This window comes from Galleria mellonella, unplaced genomic scaffold (assembly GCF_026898425.1).
Source record: "Galleria mellonella isolate WM207_F2 unplaced genomic scaffold, CSIRO_AGI_GalMel_v1 utg33, whole genome shotgun sequence".
NCBI classification, from domain to species: domain Eukaryota; kingdom Metazoa; phylum Arthropoda; class Insecta; order Lepidoptera; family Pyralidae; genus Galleria; species Galleria mellonella.
In genome coordinates this window covers 7368888-7393710 of record NW_026442079.1, presented here as the reverse complement: position 1 = coordinate 7393710, position 24823 = coordinate 7368888, and the positions used below count along the sequence as shown (strand labels likewise).

Below are 24823 nucleotides of genomic sequence, written 5' to 3'. Positions count from 1 at the left end.
GAATTAATCAACAGCTTGTGTGATCTCTGCCGACAAATTTGTTTGGCAAAATAGGCATGTAGTATTTCAAGTTTCCTATAAGTTTATAACATTGTTTTTATTTTATTTACTTCCTATATCCTACAATATAGGTGCATAGAGTAGTTAGTAGCGTTAAATATAATATTTAAAATTGAATAAACTAAACTAAAATGCTAATTAAATATGCAATTAATTCTAACAACTAAACTAAATCTTTTTGAACAAAATATAGTCTTTGGTCTGTTGTACTTATTATAACTTGTTACTATTGAAATACATTTAGTCGTTGAAAGAAAAGCAACAAGAAGGAGAAAAAATTCTAAACTTAGTATATACAGATATATATATATATATATATATATATATATATATATATATATATATATATATATATATATACTCATTTTTTTTAATCCACGTTTGACAATATTACATATATTCCAGAAAATCAAAGTATTAATCTTTTATGTATTAACACAATATCTAATTGCACTTAATTGGCTATATTTTGAATAAAATATTAAAAACCATTCATTCATATAGGATCGTTACAGACGCGTTCCTCGAAAAGCAATTTCAATAGAAAGAGGGCAAGAAACTCGAGTGTAGCTATTTTCAATAAAATTAAATTGAAATTTTACATCTAGCATATTCAATTTTTTAAACTGTAGGTAAAACGAGCGCTATACTATGCTAGATGGAAAATTATTATACTACACCACAAATGAGTGGGACTATTTGATAGGAACTTGTTTAACAGCCGAAATTTTCAATAATTATACAAAGTTATAAGAGAATGCCATCGAGTTTCTTTAGCAATTCACCACTAATATGAGAAATGGACAGTAATTATAGATGTTTTATTAAATACTACATGTAACATATGTATTTCGTAATTAGGTTTAATATGGTGTTTTATTTGTTAATTTTTTATACCTGCTTCAATAAGTTATTAAATAGTTTTAATGTAAAATATCGATGTTTTTATCTGGCTTTACTTCGATTGTGTCAAGAACAACTATGGCCAAAACCTATTTAATTTTTTCAAAAGTACACAGAACTACGAGATAGGGCTTTGTTACTGAATGTTAATTGAAGCCTTTGGCAGCCTCCTTGTTGATTTAGGGTACAATAAAATTAAAAAGGCTGCGAGGCATTCTTTTAAATTATTTCTAAATTAATGCAGTTGCATTTTTTACATTTTTTTTATTACAGGATCGGACATTGTTGACATAATTAAAAATATATTACAATTGAATTAAGTTGATTTTTAGTATTAGTGCAGTTACAAAAAACTGCTTACAAAAACGAAAAAATGACGAGTATTTACTAGCATATTTTATTTTTTGCGTAGGCAGAGTCGCTAAATTGAGATTTTGACTATTAAAAAAGGATTTCACATACCTACAAGTATGATCTACTTTTTAATAACTACTCTCTAATCTTAAATAACTTATTTTATAGCCTATTTGTAGTTGAATTTGGTGTAAAGCGTTATATTTTTTTTAAAACTTTATGTAACCACACAACACTCAATGAGTGAATAACTGAAGATAGAAATTATAAATTGTTAATTCTTGGTTTGTGAAGTTTGAATTGGGATGAAGTATGAAATTTACTTATTGTTATAGTAGGTAATTATGTTAAGTATCCTCATTTTAAATATATAATATAATATTTGAGATACGGTTGAAGGACGAGTGTTGTCCGGGTGGTGTTTAGTATAGATTTTCCGAATTGACTAATTACATATTTTCACAAATAAATGATGAATTATGTTTAGGAGATAAAAAATTTCGTCATATAATCCCAATTATAGGAAGTGGCCCTTTGTCGCAGATTATTAATTTTATAAGTGGCAATAGTGATCCAATTTCAAAAAATATATTTGCGATTAAAGGAATAGTATATATATTGCGTAATAAAATAGCGGAATACTGCGTCGTAAAATATGGGATTCATTTTAGAGTTCTGTCAAGTACGTTTTTCAAATGTATTAACTAATTTCAGTGCAGATTTTTTTTGTTAAAAATTTTCTAATACGAGTATTTAGATTGAAATGGCTCCTCTTAGATATGCCTCTACCAACCAACATGTTTCCATATTCGTTATCAAATCGACCTTCAGTATGGATATAGTCAAGGTAACGAATTCCTAAAATAATAATGACATCCTGTAATTTTATTTTTACTGCCTCCTATAACTCTATATTTGACTTGAATACGATATTGAACTTTGAATTGTTTCGTTGATTTTTTATGTGAATTTGCAATGATTGGGTAGACTGCAGTAATAGATGAGTAATTTGTCAATAATAGTTTATATGAGCTTCCTTAAATGACGGGTCAGTGTTGATGTGCAATAATAGAGCTATCAGTGTAGTTACACAGATAACATGATGATGGACGAGGAAAGAGATGAAAAGAACAGTCGCAGGAATGAGATAGTGTGAGTGGACGTGCTAGTTGCGCGCGCGCCGTTCATTGATGCGCAGGCGCCGCGGAGGTTTGCGGAGGGGCGGGGGAGAGGAATGCGGCCGCGGCGAGCAATGACCGCGCCAGGGTCGCTTCCTTTACGAGAAGCGCGGGCCGTCGTACTACAGCCGACTTCCCCCCCGCTCTTGCCCCTGGCCCGTACTACATTGGCCCTCTCGGCTGCGACGCGCGCTTTTCGACCCGCAGTCCGTTACAAAAATTAAGTGCGCCGCATTCCGCGACCGTTTTGTTGTCTCTGTCCCACTTAAGTGTCTTAACACTATCTCTCCTTTTCATTTCTTTCTCGGGTGAGTAGCGTGTTGTTTGGCGTCTAAAGTTGGGCGCAGGGCGCGAAACTTGCGCCTGAACGACCGCTTTCTGCCTCGTTATTAAGTTGGTTATGGTTACGTGTATGTCAACATAGGTTATTTGTATTACTTATTCAGAACAAGGTATCTACAACTAGTCTAGTTATTCGCTAAAACAATTTTTGATAAATAGTTTGGAACCAACTTTTTGGGTAGAAATATCCGAGTAGATGTCACCTAAGATCCAACATTTCAGAGTTTGTACCTATTGACAATCCAGGTTACATAACCGGTATTAAAATCTTGAGACTGAGAGTCTTTTTTAAGAGGCTTCCTTTCTGTGGTCTACTACATAAATAATTGGTCATGATGATAATAGCCATTATCTATCAATGCTATGCTCGCCATCACTAGGGAATAAGCCACATCTGAGAATTTACATTTTGGAAAAGTTTCTTTATGCCTTATGGAATCTCATTCCACAACCAAGTGTGGATTTTCCTTAGGGATTACAGCGAGAGTTCTTTTAAAGGCAGTTAATAAAATTTCTTCGTGTAATTGTTTACTATTACCTACATGATTTCTACGCTTGTTTCTTAGCCTTACTATATCATATTCATCCATTAATAAATCTATACTTTTTTTTTCAACCATCTTGGTATTCGAATTGTGGAACTGTGAAAGATGATTTTCTACTTTACATTTTTTATTATAATAATGTGGCTCTATTATTATAGTTGTATTAAATACAGTCACATTGATTTGTAATTAATATACGTAACCATTTTAATGGAACTGTATAAAAAATATTAAAGTACATTTGTTCTATACTGTGATTGCTTCTTGTAATCATTTTTTATCGGCTAGGTAAATTTGTTTTTAGGTTACCTAAATTGGCCATATTAGTACAAAAATGCTGCTTCAATTGATCATTCTTATCCACATATCTTTTCTTCGAATACCATCATATTTTTTTATACTTGTCTGATATTTGCAAATAAAATTTCAGATTTATTTGCCGAAGTGTTTCAGTATCTTGACATAAACAATGTCATACAGATTTTAGGAAACTTTGTTGTACCGTTAATCGTGTTCCTCATGTGATGTCACGTTTGAAACTAAAAATTTACGCTGTTTGTTGTAGGTATCTCTTCATTTTCAGGAGCACTCCCCTTGATAATAAGTTAAGTCTAGGGATACTTAGCGTTGATATGTCCAGCGACGTACAGTTTTGCGGTTATCTGGAAGAAAAAGCTATGATGGCCTTCAAAAAGTTAGGAGTGCTCAATAAGAGTGGTCACTTATCATTAGATAAGCCGCATACTTGTTTGCCCCTTGTGTTATAAAAAAATATATATTGTGCCTTATGGTAGAGATTCTACGGTATTTCCGATCACGGTATCTCTTCAAATTATAGCACAACGATACAGTTTCTATACTGTTTACAGAAGTAAGAGGTTAGATGGTGGCGGCCGTCTTGGAGAGCTATATAAAGCTGATAAATTATTTTGACCCCAATTAGACGTTACTCAAATCCAACTCATATATAGGCAGGAATTTAGCTGTTCATATAATTTATTATATAGGAAATTCACAATTTTACTTACGTCATTATATTATTGGTAAAGTATCAGCTCCTTCCATTGGACCGCATTCGAAGTCGGTGCCTTGCTATCTGACTCGACCCACTGAAACTGCGTAGAGATGTTGCATCTTTGTGCATCTTTTACCGAATTTATCATGGGTAATGCTCTGATGAGTTCTTCGGATTGATACCTGCTGCTGATTTTCACCACCGCACAACCCGCCACAGACTAAAGTTCAATCCCAACCATCTGGTTAAGTGGCGGTTTTTTTAAAGTACATTCATTCAAGCATAATCACTCTTTAGATTCAACTTCTAGCAAGAGTTTTTGAACCGATATGACATCGTAACCTTCAAGAAAAAAGCATATCTCTTTTTAAAAGGCCGGCAGCACATCTGCAATGCTTCTTGTGTTGTGGGTGATCTTAGGCAACGGTAATCATTTATCATCAGGTAAGCTGCATGCTCGTTTGAAAAAAAATTCAATTATTATAATTAGTTAGACTCTAATATGTAATACTCACTACGGCTTTTGCGGGTATTTTTTTTTAATGGGCGATAATGGAATAATAACCCCATCTGCGCTATCGGTATATGCTAGAAGGGCATCAGCGAGGCAGCATGACAAGTGAGGATGAAGGCAGGTTAGTTGGCTCATCGAGAAATTTGCCACAAGACCTAGATAGTCTCCAGACTGAACCCATATTGTACATGTGGTAAAGAATTGCGTGGAGGTCGACCTGATAGCGTATATTGCTAGCAATGGATCCCAATACTTACATTCATTTCCTCGGCCACTGCGGGGTAGGTAGATAGATCTATATTTATTACATACAAATCTATATGACCTATATTTAGTTATAAAGGAACTTGATGTGTAAATAGATTTAAATATATAGATATAAATTGGAAGAAAACGTGATAAAACCGAATTTGATTGGTGAATCTAGGAATGGCTTACGCGACCTTCGCTTTCAATATTCCACAGTCGTCTGTCTGGATACTATGAAGTTGAATAAGTGTCATATAATAACTCTAAATGTTATGCCTCAAATTAGGATACCTTTATTATAAGTACAAGATAACAAACAAATGTACACAAATGCATATTATATTTAATATTTTGCCTTATAAACTTTTTATATCCATATTTATTAAATTTACTAAATATCAATATTTATCTTAAATACAGACATTTATATTATCTCTGCTATGGTAATAAAAAAGAATAGAATAGACCTAGTGAAAAGAAGTTGAAGTGATTAAATTAGAATACGCTATAGGTACGATCAATCACCGTACATTTCGACGTATCAGTCATATTTCGTGGTAAACCTACAATAGTTGACTTTATTATAAAAATTTTAATTCAACATTTTCCATGTATGTCAAGCAAGTCGACTGCGCGTGCTCACAACAATATCAACATCAAGTTGTATTAAATACAAATATTTTAAATCACAAAGAAAGATATCCTCAAAGCAAAGGTGCAAGAACAAACCTTTATATCTTTGTGGTCCTTGGAAATCGGCCAGTGAAGTGTTTTTGTATATGTCGTGGGCAATAGCCGATCGGTTTAATTGGCCTATAATCGGGTCTCACCAATCAAATTGAGAAACCGCGTATATTGAGCTGAGATTGCTGGTATACTGAAAAACTCCAGTATTCGATTAATAAGAAGCTATCAAGTACTTATCAAAAATCAAGTATTATCAATTACTTATTAAGAATTATTAAGTAATTATCAAGTTTCAAGAAGATATAAAGAATTATCTAGTATTTATTAAGTATCAAGAAGATATCAAGAATTATCAAATATCAAGTTCTATGAAGTAATAAAAAGATATCAGGCATTTATCAAGAATCATCAAGTATCAAGTACCGTGAAACTATCGAAAAACTTTATATCAATTTCAAGACTACATTGATCGTAAAATAAATATATTAAACAATTATTGTCATGATTTTCTTAACAATCACATATGCAATTATGGATTTATCAAAACAAGTTCCATTGTACAATATTACCAAGGGAAAATACAAAAATGTCCTAAGTAAGATTAATCATGTGACCCAAAAAGAAAAAGCCTCAACTCCACTTCTTAAGCCAGCAACTCCAATTGGCGTACTATCAAGATCAGGTACCTAACAGCTTTCTCTCTCTCAGGATACTCTCAATTTTTATCAAGAGTTACGAATAGCAAGACCGAGGAAATGTTCAAAAAGCAAACAAGCAACTTAAGAGCATTTTTACGGACTGTCTCTAGTATTGAAGCGAGTGCAAACTGAATACAGACGTGTAATATATAATTAATTTTATAATATAATTAATACATTAATTAATAAAAATTATGAAACAAAATAATAGAAAAGTCAAGATAGGATTTTCTAGAAATTATATAATTGGCAGACCCTGGATTTTACAAGAGCCGCCCAGTCCGAGCTCTACTCCCAGACATATATATATAAAAACTTAAACAGAATTATATTCAAGAATTAAGTATATTGAAACAAAAGCATTTACAAGTAAAAGTGAAATCTTTGAAGCGATATAATAATATATTCGCTGTCTACAAGAAGTATTTAGCCGAATATTACTATCGGGGTAATTAACACTAACATAGCGACAGTATAAATACGCATATACATCTGCATATACTCGTACATATATCTAGAATGAATAAATGGAGTCTTTTTATTGTTCCTTTCAAAGAATGATACACATTACAAAGATTAATAATATGTACACAGTACCAGAATATTAAGTATCAAGTTTACCCAACAAGAAGAATTCTCAAAAGAAATAGAATAATTAAATAAAATCAACAGTGCAGTTATTCATTAAAATCTTGAAGTGATGAAAATGAAAAAAAGGGTTTTAATTCAGAATTAAATTTTGAATTAAAACCCTTATCTGGATCAAGATGGCGTTATCACAGATGGACATATCGGAGTAGCTACATTAGAAACGAAGGACGGCTATTTGAAACGTCCTATAGTAAAATTATCAATACTACCGGTCAGTCAAAACTCAGAAAACAATCGAGATTTTTAAGCTCATAATCCATCGTCGTCGCCAGAACCTCAATAGAATAGGCGTAGCCGAAACAAGATAAAAAAATTCACCTTCTCGTCCATAGTAGCAGAATGGTTATGCTTTTTAAATATGTATATTCACTGCATCTGAAGGCTTTCTTCAAATCTTTGGACCCAAATTAAGAATTTTATTTCGATAAAATCACAGATATGCAGATAATTTGAGATAAAAGAAATATTATCGTATATTATGATTTGGACATTACCATTAATACATACAAAATATCTCTCAAAGCTTGCATTTCATACTAGCGAATTGCAAGCTTTAAAAAAATATTTTAACTGTTTACAAAAGATATGCGATAAAATTAAAGAAAAAATAAAATTGACATCATACTAGGGCAGTTACGTCACCGTTACTCCGAGTTACAATATTATAATACAATTTTATTTAGTCAACATTCCCGCACGCGCGCTCACGGTGCGGGCTTATCAATGGTATCGGCTTTCTAGCCAACTCGCTGTTCGACGTATTAGACGAGAGATTCGCAGAACAAAATCAGAACGATTCTACACTCATACGCAGGAATCAACAACATTTAGTATTATTTTGATGATATCAAATATCATTATAGAAGCTGAAACCAATTTACTAAAAATATACAATGGAATATCTAATCTCCTCCTTTTTTAAAATTGGTTAAAAAGAAGTGAAGTAGCTATGGATAAACAAAGCAAAATAATAAATAAACAGATATGATGTGAAATATTTCACAAGTTAATTATTTTATTAACATTGTTTTAACAACTAATAACATGATATATAATTTGCAAACAATTGAAGACAGATATTTATCATGGAAATTTTCTATTTTCGTCTTATAATTCCTTAACAACTCCAAAGTGAACTGAGCATTATATTAAGTAAAATTTCGAAGGAGATGACTTTACCCATAGATAACATACATGCTAGCTTGCAAAGCTTTTCATTTACTGAAGGTAAAAACCAGGATGTATGAAGATTACCTATACCCTTATTTTAAGATCAAGGTTCCATTCATTAGCAGAGATACCTTCGAACTATTCCGCCTTATTACCACACCAATTGTGATGAATCATAACAAGATGAGAAGTACACTTCCTATATTGGAATACGTAGCAATTAATCTAGCAAAAGATGCCTACCTACATATAAATGAAAGTGGAGAACACAACCACTTACCCGTATACAGTTATCAAGACGAAACTAGCTATCTATATCCTTTACAGAACCCATATATATATCACTTATCTCATGGTGACAGTTTGTGTGACGAAGACGTATTAAACCAATGCAAAAATGTTGTTGATCACTGTACCAATAAATGAATTGAATTAAAGAATATAAATAAATACTTATATTTTTGTTGTGGAAGGTGTACATTACGAGGAATGTGCGCGAATCAGGTATCCACACCACGCTTGGCGCACGCTGGCTTCGTCAGCGGTTTACACGGATGCATTAGCATGTTTGAATTATTTACAGTTTACGCTCATAATGAAGATTAGAGCATCATCAAACTAGGTTAGATAGCAACAGCAGCAGATCAATCCTATAAACAATCTTATTAATGTATCAATTTCGACTTTACCACTGGTTGACGATACAAACAGAAGTCGTCATCAGCAAATTATAGATATAGACAAGAAATTAAACAAATTGTAGGAGTCGTGGTACTGGTGAGTGATATATCTTATCATGGTGTACATCATTATGCTCTAATATACTTCATTATCAGTACAACGATTATAACTGGAGCGGTACTGGTGTGGAAGAGTGTGTAACGAGCAAGATCGGTCAGCAGTGGCGAGGGCGGCGGAGCCAAACCGTTGGGCTCTCCTCTATTCGTAACAGTATATGTAAAAACATAGACTTGTGTGATACGCAAGTGTAGTGTTCGAATGTAAAACCTAATGTGTGTAAAGTGAATAGACGTAAATCGTATATATTTCATGAGCAGTGTTTTTGATAAATAATAATTAAGTGTAGATTTAGTATTATTTTATTCCTTTTGTATTTCATTTTTAATATTATATTGTTTTATTATAATTATCATGTTTGTAATCATTATCTTGCATTTCTGATGCCCGGAGCAAGTACGGTCAATCACCGCACATTTTGACGCATTAGCTATATAACGTGGCATTCGTAGCTGACTAATATTTTTAATTAATCATTGACCGCAATTGTCAAGCAAGTCGAATGCGCATGTTCAAAACAATGTTAAAATCAAGTTTCATTAAATATTAATATATTTTAATATTTTAAATCACCAACAAGGAGTTGTTAACATTTATCAAGAAAAGGCATAGGAACAAACTCTATATAGGATGCTTAATTGTAATCTATGAAAGATAATACTACTTATAGTAATTTACAATTTATAGCATACAGTATCGCTGATACTGTAGCTTTCTATAGGTGAAATAATTTTTAAAATCGGTTAAGTATTTTTATCCATTCGAAACAAAATATTTATAAAATTACACCCTCTTTATTTACGTTTGTTAACTCTTTAATTCTCTTAATCCAGAATCACTATAAGTATTTGAGGGAGTGAAAACGAAATCATTAATCTCGAAATGTTTTTAAACACGAAAGGTGTTTATGAAGTATTTAAATTTAAGAAAGTTTTACAGAAATTTTTAACTTAAATATTTTTAAAATTTATTTAGCTTAACATTCTAGAAATTCAGCTTGTAAGCTTGGAATTATTGATAAATATGTCAAGTAACGTGTCTTTAGGTAGAAGAAATATTTCTTTTTAATTCTGCCCATGTTACTCGCTGATAGTGTAGCATTCTATAGGTAAAATAATTTTTAAATTCGGTTTAACACAATATAAATACAATACAAATACAAAGAAAATAATTGTAACGGATAAAAATAATATGTGATAAAAAAAATGACGATATGATGATTCCAAGTTCACAAGTTGTATCATATTCTTAAGTCTTTCCTCCTTTTGTGTGTTGTGTCTATATAATGAAGTATTTTATGGAATTGTTCAACTTAATATCCATGGGTGCCTTCTACCTTCACACTGCTTTCCTTCTACAGGGAGCTCAACTGAGTTTTCAGAGATCCTTCATCCTACGTTCGTTTAGGTTATGGAATAAGCTCCCTATTACAGCATATTATCCAGAACGGGGTAAAGAGGAAATGCCTTAGGTATTGAAAGCGCCATTAGGCTATAATAACCGCTCACCATCGGGGGAAACAGATGGTTATTAATAGGGTCTACTAATTCCATTACTAACAGTCTACATGTACCTACCAAATCGATGATGGGTTTATCCAGCTTTATATACCAATAGCGCAGTCGGGGTTACTATGTCATTTTTATCTCTAAGTTAGGGCCAGTAACGCCCACGTGATATACCTGGTAATGCAAATGTTCATAGATTACAGTGACTGTTTACCATCTGATGGGCTGTATGCTTGTTTCCCACTTTCGTGGTATAAAAACAAAAACTATTTAATATCTGGTGGACTGTACACTTATGTGCTATATCAGTGGTATAAAAAACACTAATACGAAAAATAAAAAAGAAAGTGAAGAAAGAAGAAAAGGTTTCAATTCATTGTCATTATATTGTTCGTAAGGGTTCTTTCATTTTGGTCCCATATATATTTTATCATTATTTACTTTTTGTATATTATTTATTATTTGTAAAATAGGTAAATTTAAACGTATATTATTTAAATCCGATGGTCACTGTTTCAAAGTTATGAGGATACACTGACAATTGTTACAAAAATAAATTGTGACTAATGGGAAATGAAACATTATTCTTATCTCAAATCGGTTATCTTACGTTATCTGAGAGTAGTTCCGATTTTGCCCAAGTCTATTTTGAATTACATTGACGATTACATTACTGAAAACGAGTTTATATTTTATTTTAAGACCATTGTACTGTAGCATTTATATTTTACATATTTTCTGCAATAAGTAAATATCATCTTCGTTGTATTTAATGATCTTGTTTCAATTCTATCTTATTGTTTGATTTTGCAATTAAAATAAAGCATTATTGAAAACATCTCTGGCCGACCAGACTGCTAGGCGTAAACTTATCGTAGGAAATTAGGAACCGCACGTGCTACTCGGCAAAAAGTTAATATCTTTACGTCAGTACATTTATCATGTTAATTTGACAAAAGAATCCTCTCTGTCGCCCAAAGAACATCTGAGCGTGATATAAAACCAGATGCTAATAGATTGAAATCTTTTCATTGTCCATTTGTATATATTTTTTTCTTTCTTTTTCTATTAATAGTACTAATTTTAATATAGTGCGGCCTTTTTCTTTTTTCTGAATGACGTCTATTAAAAGATTGTCTGGAATAGATTGGCTAGCGATAAGATCGCCTTTTGTATCATTTACTGTAGTCCTATTTTATCTTGTAAATTATTTATTGTAATCCTATTTTTTTTTTTTGCATTTTGTAGAACAAAGTTTATTTCACAAGATTAAAATAATAAGGATTTTTTTAGTAAACTAATAAATAATTGTAAAATTTTGAAATGGGTAAAAGCTAGTAAACTATAAATTAAACTATGCATATTAGTTAACATTACACCCTTCACGTATAATTCGTATTATACATACTTGTTGTATAAACGAATTGAATCTGATTATGTTTCGTGTAAAACAGAGAAAGGTTTTAAAGGAATAATTACGCCTTTGTCGGCGTTTAATGGAAATTATATTTTATTGCGTTAATATTATTTCAACAAAAATATTAAGATATCTAGTATAAATACTTTATGACGTTGTATTCACTTTTATCAAAACATTCATTACAAATATGTTCTTGGATATCTTCGTATGTATTTTAATTCTAATATTGACATACATTAAATACACAGGTCGTGAAGCTTATCATTAGCTAAATATTAAAAGATTTGGATGTAATAAGGGTCTTTGCGTGGAAACTTAATTTGAATTTTAACAACATCTACGTAGGCACGTAGAAAACATGTAGTAAAGTTTAAATATTAATCCATTTGGTGCGTTCGTTCCACCAATAGTTACCACTGACTTGGAAGGAAATTACTACTTTACGGAGATGAATAAACCTATTATTCGTGGTTCGTGTTTGTTCGATTCGGATAGAATAAATAAACGAGACAAGATACACAACGTGAGATGTTGTTATATATAAAAATAGAATATTCTATTCGTCCAAACAATAGTGTTTTTGTTTTGGCTTTATTATTAGGAGAATCAAAGTGTTCTACGACGATTTTGTCACTAGAGAACTTTGTATCGAGACGTTATATGAAAGTGTTAAAAAATTTACTATAAAAGTAAATTTACTATTTAAAAAATTTAATATATATATATATATATATATATATATATATATAATAAAAATACATGTATTAATTTATATATGTAACTATAATAAATTTAAATAAGTTAAAAGTGGATATACTGCACTGGCTTAATAAATACTATGTTAATCACAATAACAAGATTTGTAGTACGTATTCAATAATTTGAAGTTGTCACAATAAGCTTCGATAAATCTGGTTGATTTATTAAGACTTATTTTTTATCATTTACTTTTATTTTATAATTTACTTACCTACTTATGCTATAGGCTCCTTCCTTTACATTTGCAAAGATAGCTTTCAGCGATAGGACTGCCCATTGTGCTTATGTTACATTATTTTATAATTAATGCCATTGCTTACACATTATTGAGAGTTAACAATAAAGAGTTACATACCCATCAAAATTGTTTAGGGATTAAGTATATTTTTAACTAATAAAATGAATCAATTAATATTTACCAAATCTAGTCTTCCAGACTGCTTCTTAATTCCTATGTTTAAGGATCAACCTATCCCTATATTTCTTACAAATTAATAAAAATTGCAATTTTTATAAATCGTGGGAAAGTAATCTAAATTAGTGACGTCAGTTAAATGGCAAAAAAAGGGAAAAACAAGGATTTTATGAATTTATAATTTAAGAAATTCTTTATTCAAATTGTGAAATTTACTAATAATAATTAATAACGACCCGAAAAAGTTAAAATAATAATCATCAATTGTGGCGATACTCTAAAATGTACTTGATTCCTAGACACTATTGATATGTGTATTTATTGTTGTCTATGACTTGTAATTGATTTCAAGATGATTATTATTATTCCGTTGCTAGTCCAAATATTCAGTTTAAAACATATCTAATCTTATTTATTATTGTTATTATCTGAAACTTTGATTAATCAAAGTTTCTGATAAAGTATGTTGGGCAATGTACCTACTATCTAATCATAATTAGCAATATACAAGTAATTCATTATGTATCATCATTATTATCACATTCATATTATCTTTATTTATAGTAAATAGATAGATGGATATATTTATTTAACAATTCTGCAATGGTGAGTCAAGTTTTTTCATAATTCTATGGTGGCAAACCTTATTACACTTTTTTCGAAGAACCCTAGGGAAACCCAATTATTTCCTCTCTGAGGTTTCGGATTCAAGTCCTATATTTATTAATATAGGAAATATTCTTTTTACACTCTTAAATTAAATTTTGTTATGGCTTTCAGGAATGCGTATACGTATATTTAAAATTTATGCCATTTGTATTTGTTTGGGTGCTTAACTATTTGCGTTGTTGTATTTAAAGAAAAAGTTGTCATTCCATTTTCATCTGTTAAAAACACTCCATAGATGCTAATGATCCATATAAGGTCTAAGGTGTTATACCCTCATACTTGATAATTTCATTGCGATATTCCATCTTTTAAACCGATATAGTCATAGGATATACACAGGATAGTGAATAACAAAACGCATACCATACTTGCCATGTTTAACCGGTCGTCGACCGTCAATAAACAGACAGTAATTGTCAGTATCTACTGCGATACAGATTTCTAAAGTTACGTTACGAAATTTTGTCCTTACCAATGAAAGTAGGCCGGAGATCAGAATCAATAAACTACTAAAGGCAGTAGTGGCAACTGCACGCCTTCTACTACAGTGAGTGTATCAACAGCTTATGATATTTGTATTACCAATTTAAAATAATACTTGTTTTGTAGTAGTATGTATAAAGTTAAAAAAATTATACTCGAATGGGGATTAGCAGATCACTCAAGTTTATGGTATAGCCATTAATCGTTGCGGATACAAAGGTATTCCCCCTACATTTAAAGAACATTTTATATCAATGAAAGTATGGAATTGACATATGATTGACACAAGCTGTTATAGCTAATTTAACTTAAAACACAATATTATGAAAGAGTTGAAAATTGACAAAATATAAATTATTAAAAATTGCATGAATCATGAATTCAATACTTGTATCATTTTTAGTTATTATTAATAATATAAGTAAAATAAATTTGGGATTGTAGTGTCTGTTTATTAATTGAAAGATGACATTATTTTTATATAATTAAATAACTAAAAAGAATTATAAAAAATAATTTGGAATTGGCAAAGATATCGTATAAGGAATAAAACAATAATAAACAATTAAATGCAAATTGAAAACGTTATGCTTTTAAATATACAAACCAATATCAAAGTTAATATATGTAAAGTTTAGCTTATGGAATATGGATTGTCAGGAGACTTCTACGCATTGATATTATATTACCGAAGACCGGCAAGAGGCCAAATTACTCAACTTCCAAATTCAATTGATACCCTACATCATTGATATCTACCACAGTTTGAGTTTTGCCAAAAAGTGCGGCATTTTAAAGCCCAATTTGTAGTTTATTTTGTACTTTAATTTTTCATAGACATACGTAATCAATTGTATTAAAAAATTTTCAGCAGTATTATCTTTTTACGTTGTTTCTATGAAAGGTAAATTTTCATTCAAATGTTAGTTTAATATTTTTAGAAGTCTGCTATTTTTTTTTTATAAATAACCTTTTTGTTAAAATTTGTTACTTACACATTTTACAGAAATTTGAATAAGCAACCCTGATATACGGAGAGATATACAGACAGACGTAAGCTCTTTTTATTTATGTAAATAACTTTATTTACCAAAAGAATCTATGATACAAAAGGCGGACTTAATGCTAGTATCATTCTCTACCCAGTCAACCTTTGGGATGAAGAGTGAATCAAGAACGTGGTACTTCATTACATTAAGTCGAAATTAAGACGAAATAATAAAGTACCCAGTATGTTTTACTATTTAGTAACGGAATTGTAAAAAATACACTAAGGGTTTAATTTCATCAAAATAACTCTGTTACTAAAAAGAGAAATTATATTGGTAAAGACCCTGTTATATGTTATTTAAGATTCTGAAAATATAAAACAAGATTCCGCTCAGATATTATATTCGAATGTTTCATTTTATAGTGAATACTGCAAAGAAAAATACTGCATTCTGCGATAAACGGAAAAAATATATATTCGGTATTTATTACTAAAATTATATATGACTATAAATATCTTACTTATTTTCGTATAAAAGATGTTATAAGAAGAGATTACTTGAATGAAACTTTTAAAACATCGGCTTAAAAGAAAGAAAATACGGAAACCGTTGACCATCTGACAGGGCGTATGTTTATTTGTCGCATTTTTGATCTTATAAAAATATTTGTTTTGTATTGTATTTGTGTTGTAAATGTTTACATTATTCTAGTTGCGGATTTAAAGGAAAGGTCGTTTTTTCTTTCTTTACATTTGTTTATATGTAATGAAAATTGTAAATGTATTTGTTTAATTGGATCTCCTATTGTAGCCGTAATTCAGTGCATTCAATGTATTTTTACGTTCTTCTTATTACAATCCAATGCTAGATTTGATCATTCTAAATCGAGTATTATATTAATATAATATGGTAATTAAGAACTCAGTATTAGGAATAAATTAATATTTGTGAAATGTCGCTTGTACAAAAGAACAAAGTTTTACCGTGGGTGGGTATATGGTTTTCCTTATATTTTATAACAATATAAACATTCCTTTTAGCATGTAATTAATTCTATTATTAGAAATATAATAAAGAAAGTGGTCTCTACTAGGGTTTGTAATTGTCTCCAAAGGTTCACTGCCATCCATTCCGTTGTGATCGGAACGCGACGCGGCTAACCGGACGCAGCCGGCGGCGGCGTCCTGCATACTCGAACCACTATGTAGATGGAACAGCATTACTAGGTGTAGCTATGGTTATGTATGTTGTTTGTGTCCAAGCGCACAGTGCAACGCGCGGCCCTGACGCGCCCGCGACCGATGCGCACCGATGTAAACACCAAGGAAGGTCAACCGCCTTGCATTCAACGCATCCTACTACTCTGAAGCTTTTTGAAGTCGTCGGATAACTACACTTATGTATGCTTTCAAAATAATAAAAGTTCTATCATATCATATAAATGTCTTAACTTACCGTATCATTATTACTAATATTAGGCATTAATGCAAGATTATTACTTCTGTGCCTTAATAGCTTAAACAATCGTCTTGTTTATCCTATATATATAAGAATTCCGAGCTTTCGTATGTTATGTACGCTTGTGTATTAGGTATGTATTATATTTCTTTATGTAACATTCTGTAATATAAAGAATATATATTCTAGTATTATTTCGATCTATTACATACTGTATCACAGAACCACTTTTCCTAAGCAGGATGTTTTAAAACTACGAGTAGATATCTATATATGTGTAAATAAATATGATTATTGATTAATGCTGAAATGGCTGAATCTAATAAAATTAGTATAAAACAACTTAGATTTAATATTGACTAAAATTTATTCTTTTGGGTGTACTGACGGAGTAAGAATAGGAAGTTTCCAATACATGGGATATTCATGAATGTTGTAAGATTTTTGGATTGATCAATTTTTAATATTTCATATAATAAATATAGTTTATTTTCATGGTTACTATTACGTAATTTTGCTTTTCGTTATACCCATCAAAACTAATCCCATGTAAATTTCAGTTAAGTGCACAAAATACTTCACTGAATTGTTAATAGACAAAATAATACAATTGTTATTAAAAAAAAAAAAACAAAAAAATATCAGATTAATTTATTGTTTTTGTAAAGACATATGTTCTTTAATTAAAACAAAAAAAAAAAAAAAACAAAAAAATATCAGCTTAATTTATTGTTTTTGTAAAGACATATGTTCGTTAATTTTGTTATCAATAGGTAACAGGTGTTAGTACATTTGCATTAATGTTATTAATAAAGATTAAATAACAACAGTAATATTATTTTATACAAATTATGTTGTTAAAATACAAATTATTCTTGTTCTTTGATCACGGTCACTCTGTATTTTCATATTTGCCTCAGGAATTCATAATAATTGTAAGGTTTCACCTAATTGTTTCTTGCGGCTAGAATTGGGACAGGTATACAAACTCGATTATATTTAAATTTACTGAACTGGTTTTGAAATGTATTTTTCATATTTGTAAACATGTATTAGAATTTATTATCTATAAAATATTAATTTGTTTAGAATTCTTTGTTGTTAAAAAGATTTTTTTTTCAAAGAAATTCTTCAAAATATTCCATTGTTAAATTATACAAATTGATATGAATATAGGTGACACATTTTTACTTGTTGTTGCTGTTAAATTTCGTTCTTTCTACACTCGTACAATACTTAAGTATGAATGAAGTATTGATATTATGAAACAATTTTGTTTATCTGGGTTATCAAATTATACAGCTGTAGAATTAATATAAAGGCTTAAAGGGGTGTAGTAATTCAAAATCCATTGGTAGTATTTGATAGTTAACAGGTTTTCACAAGAAATATAAGCAAAAAAATGCTAATAATATAAATAGGAAAAAATTTAAAGGTTTATTCTAAATTCATTTTACTATTATCTTAATTTTAGTGGGCAAAGCCACGGGTTATGTCTGATATGAAAGTAATTCTTAATTTTCATATTACCGAACGATTTTCAGAGTGGTTCTTTATGCACAATACAAGTGAAGCCGCAAAACTATATTCTACCCAATACACTTAGTCTCTTATTCATTTCCACGAAAACCATGCTCAATAACTATTTCAATAAAAAATTTTTTATTGTCTGAGATAATAATGCTCGACGTAATGTAAACAACCTGGAGAATGATATCGCTGACTGTCCCATCTGGGATTCCTGTTGTGAGTGTATTTTATTTACAAAATAATATAATTTATATTATGTGTAATTTGAATATGATCCTCTGAAACGTATCGAATCGTGTATATTAATACACGATTCAGTATATCATGTAACATAATAATATTTTGTTCGATTTTAATACAGATGTACAGTCAGCATTAAAAGGTGAAGTACACGATTAATTTTCAATATTTCTGTACTTTTCCGCGAGTATATACCACAAACTACTGATCAAAGTATTCTACAAAACTATTAATTATGACTGAACTACAAAAGTTTTTGGATTCATTTATGTCTTAAATTTCTAAACATCATTTATGATAAAACTAATGCTCAAAAATAAAGATAAAAAATCTCTTTGAATATATCGTACTTCCAGAATTTTATAAAACTACTAATAAATTATGTTATTATATAATAACACTATTAATAAATTATGATTAATATTATATATTTTCTTTGTTTAGTGTATAAGTTTATACTCAGTCAGTCAGTTGTTGGTTATTAATCAGTTGAAATATACGTCACTAATAACCTCGTCATAATCAGTTAATTCTACAACAGTAGTGACTCCAATGTGATTGGAAACGGATCAATGACGAGTAGAGAACAGAAGAGATTTCAAACCAACAATTTGCATATTCCCATCGGCTTTCACAAACGGGTCTCGAAGGTTAGGAAATTCAAGAGGCACCTCGATCTTTGGTTATTTAATAAGGCAATGCAAACTTCTACAACTAATTAATGACTTCTTCTGCTTGCATCCGTGAGAGGAACAGGCATGAAAATTCTCCAAAGAAGTCATTTGTTTGATGCACAGATGTGGCGTCAATAATTATCACTGAAGGATGGGTCTGCACCGACTTACTGCATCTATGGTTTATATAATTTGAAACCATAATTGTTCCGCAAAACAAGGTGATGACTACAAAATTAACGCCGTTATATTAAAACTACCCAATGAGGTTAAATACCAAGTTAGTAAAATACTAAATCAACCTCCAACAAAATAAGTATCTCAAGTTAAAGAAAGGCTGATGAATGGTTATGGAGAGAGTGAATAGCGGCGTTTTTATAAATTGCTCTCTAACATGAAATTGGGAGATCATCTCAACTATTGAAGATGATAAGAGAAGAGGCGAGAAAATTATATATACGTTCATTGTGGTTCAGACAGCTTCTTCAGTCAGTGATCGCATTCATATTAATATAAGTGCAGCCAGATATCTAACTAACAGCTCCATTGCTAGCAATATACCCTATCAGATCAACCTCCACGTGGTTGCCGCTGGAATCCATCGTAGTTAATTCTTGTGGAATTCATCACGTTGGGCTAACTGACCTGCTGTCATCCTCATCTATTTACTAATGCCCCGTCAGCATATACATACCTATAGCGCAGGCAGGGTTACCTATCTATTCTCACCCATAAAAAAAACATTGGGTTTACGACGTTCTTTTACTTAGACATTCAACGTTACCGACGTCAAGATGACAATTTTAGGAGCTGTATTTCGAGAGCTCAAATCGCTTGCAATTTTAATCAAAACAAATGTTGCGTCAATTTGTTCCACCGATTCCGTAGTATCGGAACCGTAAAGCATCTTTTGGAAAAATATGAGAAAATTGTGAGTCCTACGTCAATGAGGTTCCCTGTTAAACATGTACTTTGTGTTACACTATACACATATATTTTCACGTTTAGTGTGTACATTATATTTTCACAAAAAAAAAAATCAGAATTCGCTTAAGTTTGCTCACCTCTTCATGACAAATGCAAAACAGCCAAAAAAGAATTCGATGATACGATAGAGATGGTATTTGCAGGCACTAGTAGTCGATTGGCCAGTCCACTGCATAAGGTGAAGAAAAAAAATAATGAATAGAGTCTGTATCCCGTACCTTGCGATAATTATTGCGCATTAAATAATAGCACTGTATAGACAGATATTCATTACCAAAACTATAGGATTTTTTTTATATATCGCAAAGAGAAAAACTATATTTAGCTAAATTCATATCAGGAAGGCGATACCTTTGGCGAAATTTGTGGAAATCGCAATAATAACACCGTTTCATCTTTTTGGATTTACAGCAATGCTATTTGGTTTACGTTACGTAGATCACACATTTTAGACATTTATGAATTTAATATTTAGAGTTTTGGACTTTGTTTTTATAGTATCTTTGTTAATGGCATTTTAAATACGAGTAAAAACCAAAAAGAACATCTTGAAAATCCATAACTGCTACAACAATTTAGAAAAAAATCTACAATTACCATAACTTGACTTTGGTAAAAAAACAACAAGAAAATCAATCGGAAGAAATTATATTTGCTAGAACATGAATACGGATATAAACAGGTGGTGTGAATCACACTTACAATGTCAACAATTGAAAGTGCATAGACACACAACTTCACTGCTTGGAAAATATTTGCTAGCGAAGCGTTTTGTACATGTAAATATTGTTATGGTAGGACCATTACTTACGTCATAATATATGCGCTTTTTAATTGCTCTATTCCACTGCTGCTTGGAAGCTTTTACAGTACTGATATCACTGTAGAGATTGTTGTTAAAGTGGTTTATGAAGTATGGAGATGTCGTATTGGATATGCCACTACTGATCAAGGACGACAATTTGAGTCTGAAGTCATCAGAGGACTCGCAAAATTAATGAGAATAGAAAAAAAAAAAATATGCCAAACTTTACCATCCTCAATGGAATGCCAAGGTTGAAAGATTACAAATAACTATGTAAACAACATTGATTGCTAGGGATAACATAACAAATCAGACAAAAGAGTTACCACCAGTTCTTTTCAGACTACGTTTTAGTTACCGACAAGATACTGGATGCTGTAGTTGAAGAACTCGTTTATGTATGATTATTCTGATTTTGTACAATAGATGATAATATTAGTAGAGTAACAGTCATTCCTTAAAAAGAGAGTTCAATTTGAAACTCTCATCTCGGATTGAAATGAGAAAAATTATGTCCTAGCTTAACATCTAGAAGGACCATATCTGGTTGGCAAACGTAACGAGAAAGTTTATATACAATCAGACATGTTAATAAGGGAGTAAACGTGTCAATAGATTGACCGAAACCAGCATTTGTGTTCATCGACGAAGAAATTATATATGAGGCGGAACTACAATGCCACTCGTCAGCGTACGATAGCCGACCTCAAAAAGTCATACTGTCAGGCGGCGTATCTCGTTCTACTGTGCGTTTTCAAGTGTAAATAGAATTCGAAAATTTTGTGTATTTTTCATTATTAGTTAATGTGTGTGTGTGTGTGTTAATGTTTATGTGTTTTTTTTTAAAGAGGATGTATATATGAAGTATCCAATATTTATGTTAGTACGTACAGTGAAGTAAGATTATTAAAATATTTGTTAATTGTTAATTTAGCACTGCACGTACTGGAACAACGTATTGCCCGATCATTTTTTTATATTTTCTTTGTTAGTATTTAAGTTCATATTTATCTTTTATTATAATAATTTTCAGTTGTTATTCAGTTGAAATATACGCCACTACCAATCTCGTCGGATCAATTCATTTTGCAGCAATGATTTAGCCTTAAAATTTTAAATCATCAATATTTTATTTTTCTTTATTTTTGAAATACAATAATCAGGCACGATAAGATATAAAGAATATATTATTAGTAATTTCTTTCACTGCAATATTAATATTTTTAATAATTCTTGGTAAATAAATAATTAAAATAAATTTGATGTGATGATTAAAAGTTTATTTTAAATTTGTATGTAAAGGGGTGTTTTTTTATACTCGATTAATACAAAATACATGTGTTAGAACAATACAATAAGGTTCAGTTACTACGCTAATAAACTAGGTATATAAGTTTAATAGAATTAATTACATTTGTGACCCACTGTCACCTGCCATTTTAATATAAAAATTAAAAACCATATAAAATATGTGAGCTGTCTCATTGAATTATGAGAACCTATCGTCCAAAAATATTCATAATATTTAAATAAAAATAGCATTTTTAGAAAATATTACGTGTTACGTTGACTGACGGTTGTGTGAGCCAACCAATTGTCACCTAACATATCTATGTCACGTGGACAAATACTAATAATAATAATATTCATTCTTAGCAAATTAAGTCATATTTTTTAAAATCATATGATTTTAAATAAGATGATTATCTAGTTTACTGTATTATCAATTCTGTAAAATCTATTCAAATTCATAAAAAATCTTGCTAAATGTCATCTAAAATAGCATAGAAATAGGTATATTTATCCAAAGGTAATAACTTCTATTGTTGAATATTTATTTTTATTGTTCAGCAAATTTTGTACTATGTTATCCAGTGACATATGTATAATAACGTTTTAGGGAATTATGGTATAATGGCGTTTAGCATTTTATGTTGTAGTAGTGTTTAATGTTTTTGTAGTTTTAATATGGAAACTTTATTTTGTACTTCATTTATTTTTTTTTTAAGTATTGGTGATTAGTAATTTTATAATTTAATATCTGATTCTTGATATTTGTTACTGACTGTACTAGAATTTTCTATCAATTAAGTAAAGTTTAATGAGAGGCCATTATTTTGGGATCGATTCAAAATGGGAAACAGAAGGTGCATAATAAAATGTTATTTATCGCTAATGATATTATCGGCTTGCGAAAAACATTCATAAACAATTATAATAAAACATGGTCGCAAAACGAGCGCCTTATAAATAAACGATTGCCGTATTTATATTCAAGGAGGGCTTGGTCGGTTACTTTATTCCTAAATGATGCATCAGCAGCCTCCCTTAGTAGTACGGCCTCTCCTTTTGTTTTCAAACTCGGTACAATTTATTAAAACATGCGCTATATTGTTTTTGCCAACAAAATCTTACACATATTTACAGTCACTCGCCAATGTACCTACTTATTTGTGTACAATGCAGAATTATTATATTTTATTTGGTTTGTGCTATTTCTATTCAATCATTGATTTTGAATGCTGTACTAAATAAAACTTGGTAACTCGGGAATTTTGATAATTATTTATTTATTTATTATAATTATGAGATATGTAGAGTTGTTTTTATTTCACAGCGCATACTACCTGAATGGCCTATGGTGTTGCAGTGGTTCCGCGACTGTACTTGTACGGCTTGTGATATATCAACATGAAATTCTTCCATTCTCGTGCTAAGAATTCTGATAAAGTAACCTTTATACTTTAACAGATAATCAAAGATACCAGAGAGAGATTTTTGTATAGACTTCTACATGGATAGCTTTATCCGTGTTTTTACCACCAAGCTGCTGTGTTAGTGTAACCGTGGTGCGGTGTGGAGAATGAAATGTTATATTGAAATTACTTGGTACAGATACCCAGATTTGGGATGGTAACGCCTTCCTTCAATTGCAGTTTATATAAAACAGTAAAAAAAAAATGTTACCAAATACTATTTGTAAGGTTATAAGAAAAGTTTTGCATGAAAACTGTTTCGATTCAATTACTTTAAGAATTAACTCACTGTAGATCAACAACACAAACCAGAACACCCATTCTTGAAGCAATTAAGAAAAGATCGTTTCCTAAATTATCTCAACTCAACAGGCGACCCTGTATTGAATGTTAACCTCGATCAATATGTACCTAACATGCATTGAAAATTTGTAACACTACTGAAATTTTCTAAGTTTCTTCTTGCGGTTTTTAGAGGGTTCCTTTGCAGCACCCATAGATTGGGCGTCTAAGGTTTTTTGAATATCAATTTATACATTTATTAGCTTAATGCTGAAAGTAGAAATTATTAGTGTTGTGACTTTTTATATTCTATTTTTAAAATGAATGTACCTATTAGTGCAGACAGAATACATACACAAGTACACTATGTATTGAAACCACGGACACAATATAAATACTCCTGGTTTTTTCATAAAACTGTAACTGATGAGTTTAATTTTTCAGATGCAAGTATTTTAATTATGTTTCACTGCCTTCACTCCGGCGGCATTCATTTGAAATATTATATAAATGGTCACTAAGTGATCAAGTTGTACTTACTGGCTTGTATCAACGAGTCCGTTATTTTGCGAGCCTTTCGAAAGCCATGACAAAGTACCTATACAGACAATTTTTTTCCAGCAACTTGTTGGCCGAATGGCCTCAGGCTCAAATGCAGTCATACTTCGTGCGTTGAAGAGT

The 24823-nt window shown here is 30.7% G+C and overlaps 1 protein-coding gene and 1 long non-coding RNA gene across 3 annotated transcripts in view; one reads left to right on the top strand and one right to left on the bottom strand.

Moving 5' to 3' along the window:
• Positions 1 to 17464, top strand: part of LOC128201070 (uncharacterized) — a 42828-nt gene extending 25364 nt beyond the window's left edge. For both annotated transcript variants that reach the window (XR_008253055.1, XM_052896684.1), the window contains exon 3: positions 16525 to 17464. Coding sequence is in view for 1 of the 2 variants with exons in the window: in XM_052896684.1 (XP_052752644.1) it covers positions 16525 to 16800 (276 nt within the window). In the remaining variant the exon portion in view is untranslated. The remainder of the gene's footprint in view (positions 1 to 16524) is intronic.
• LOC128201072 (uncharacterized) lies at positions 1246 to 6025 on the bottom strand. The gene is made up of 3 exons (XR_008253057.1): positions 5890 to 6025; positions 4411 to 4739; positions 1246 to 4044 (listed from the first exon to the last, which is right to left on the bottom strand). It is a non-coding gene; the product is annotated as an uncharacterized LOC128201072 (long non-coding RNA).
• Positions 17465 to 24823: the final 7359 nt, after the last annotated feature.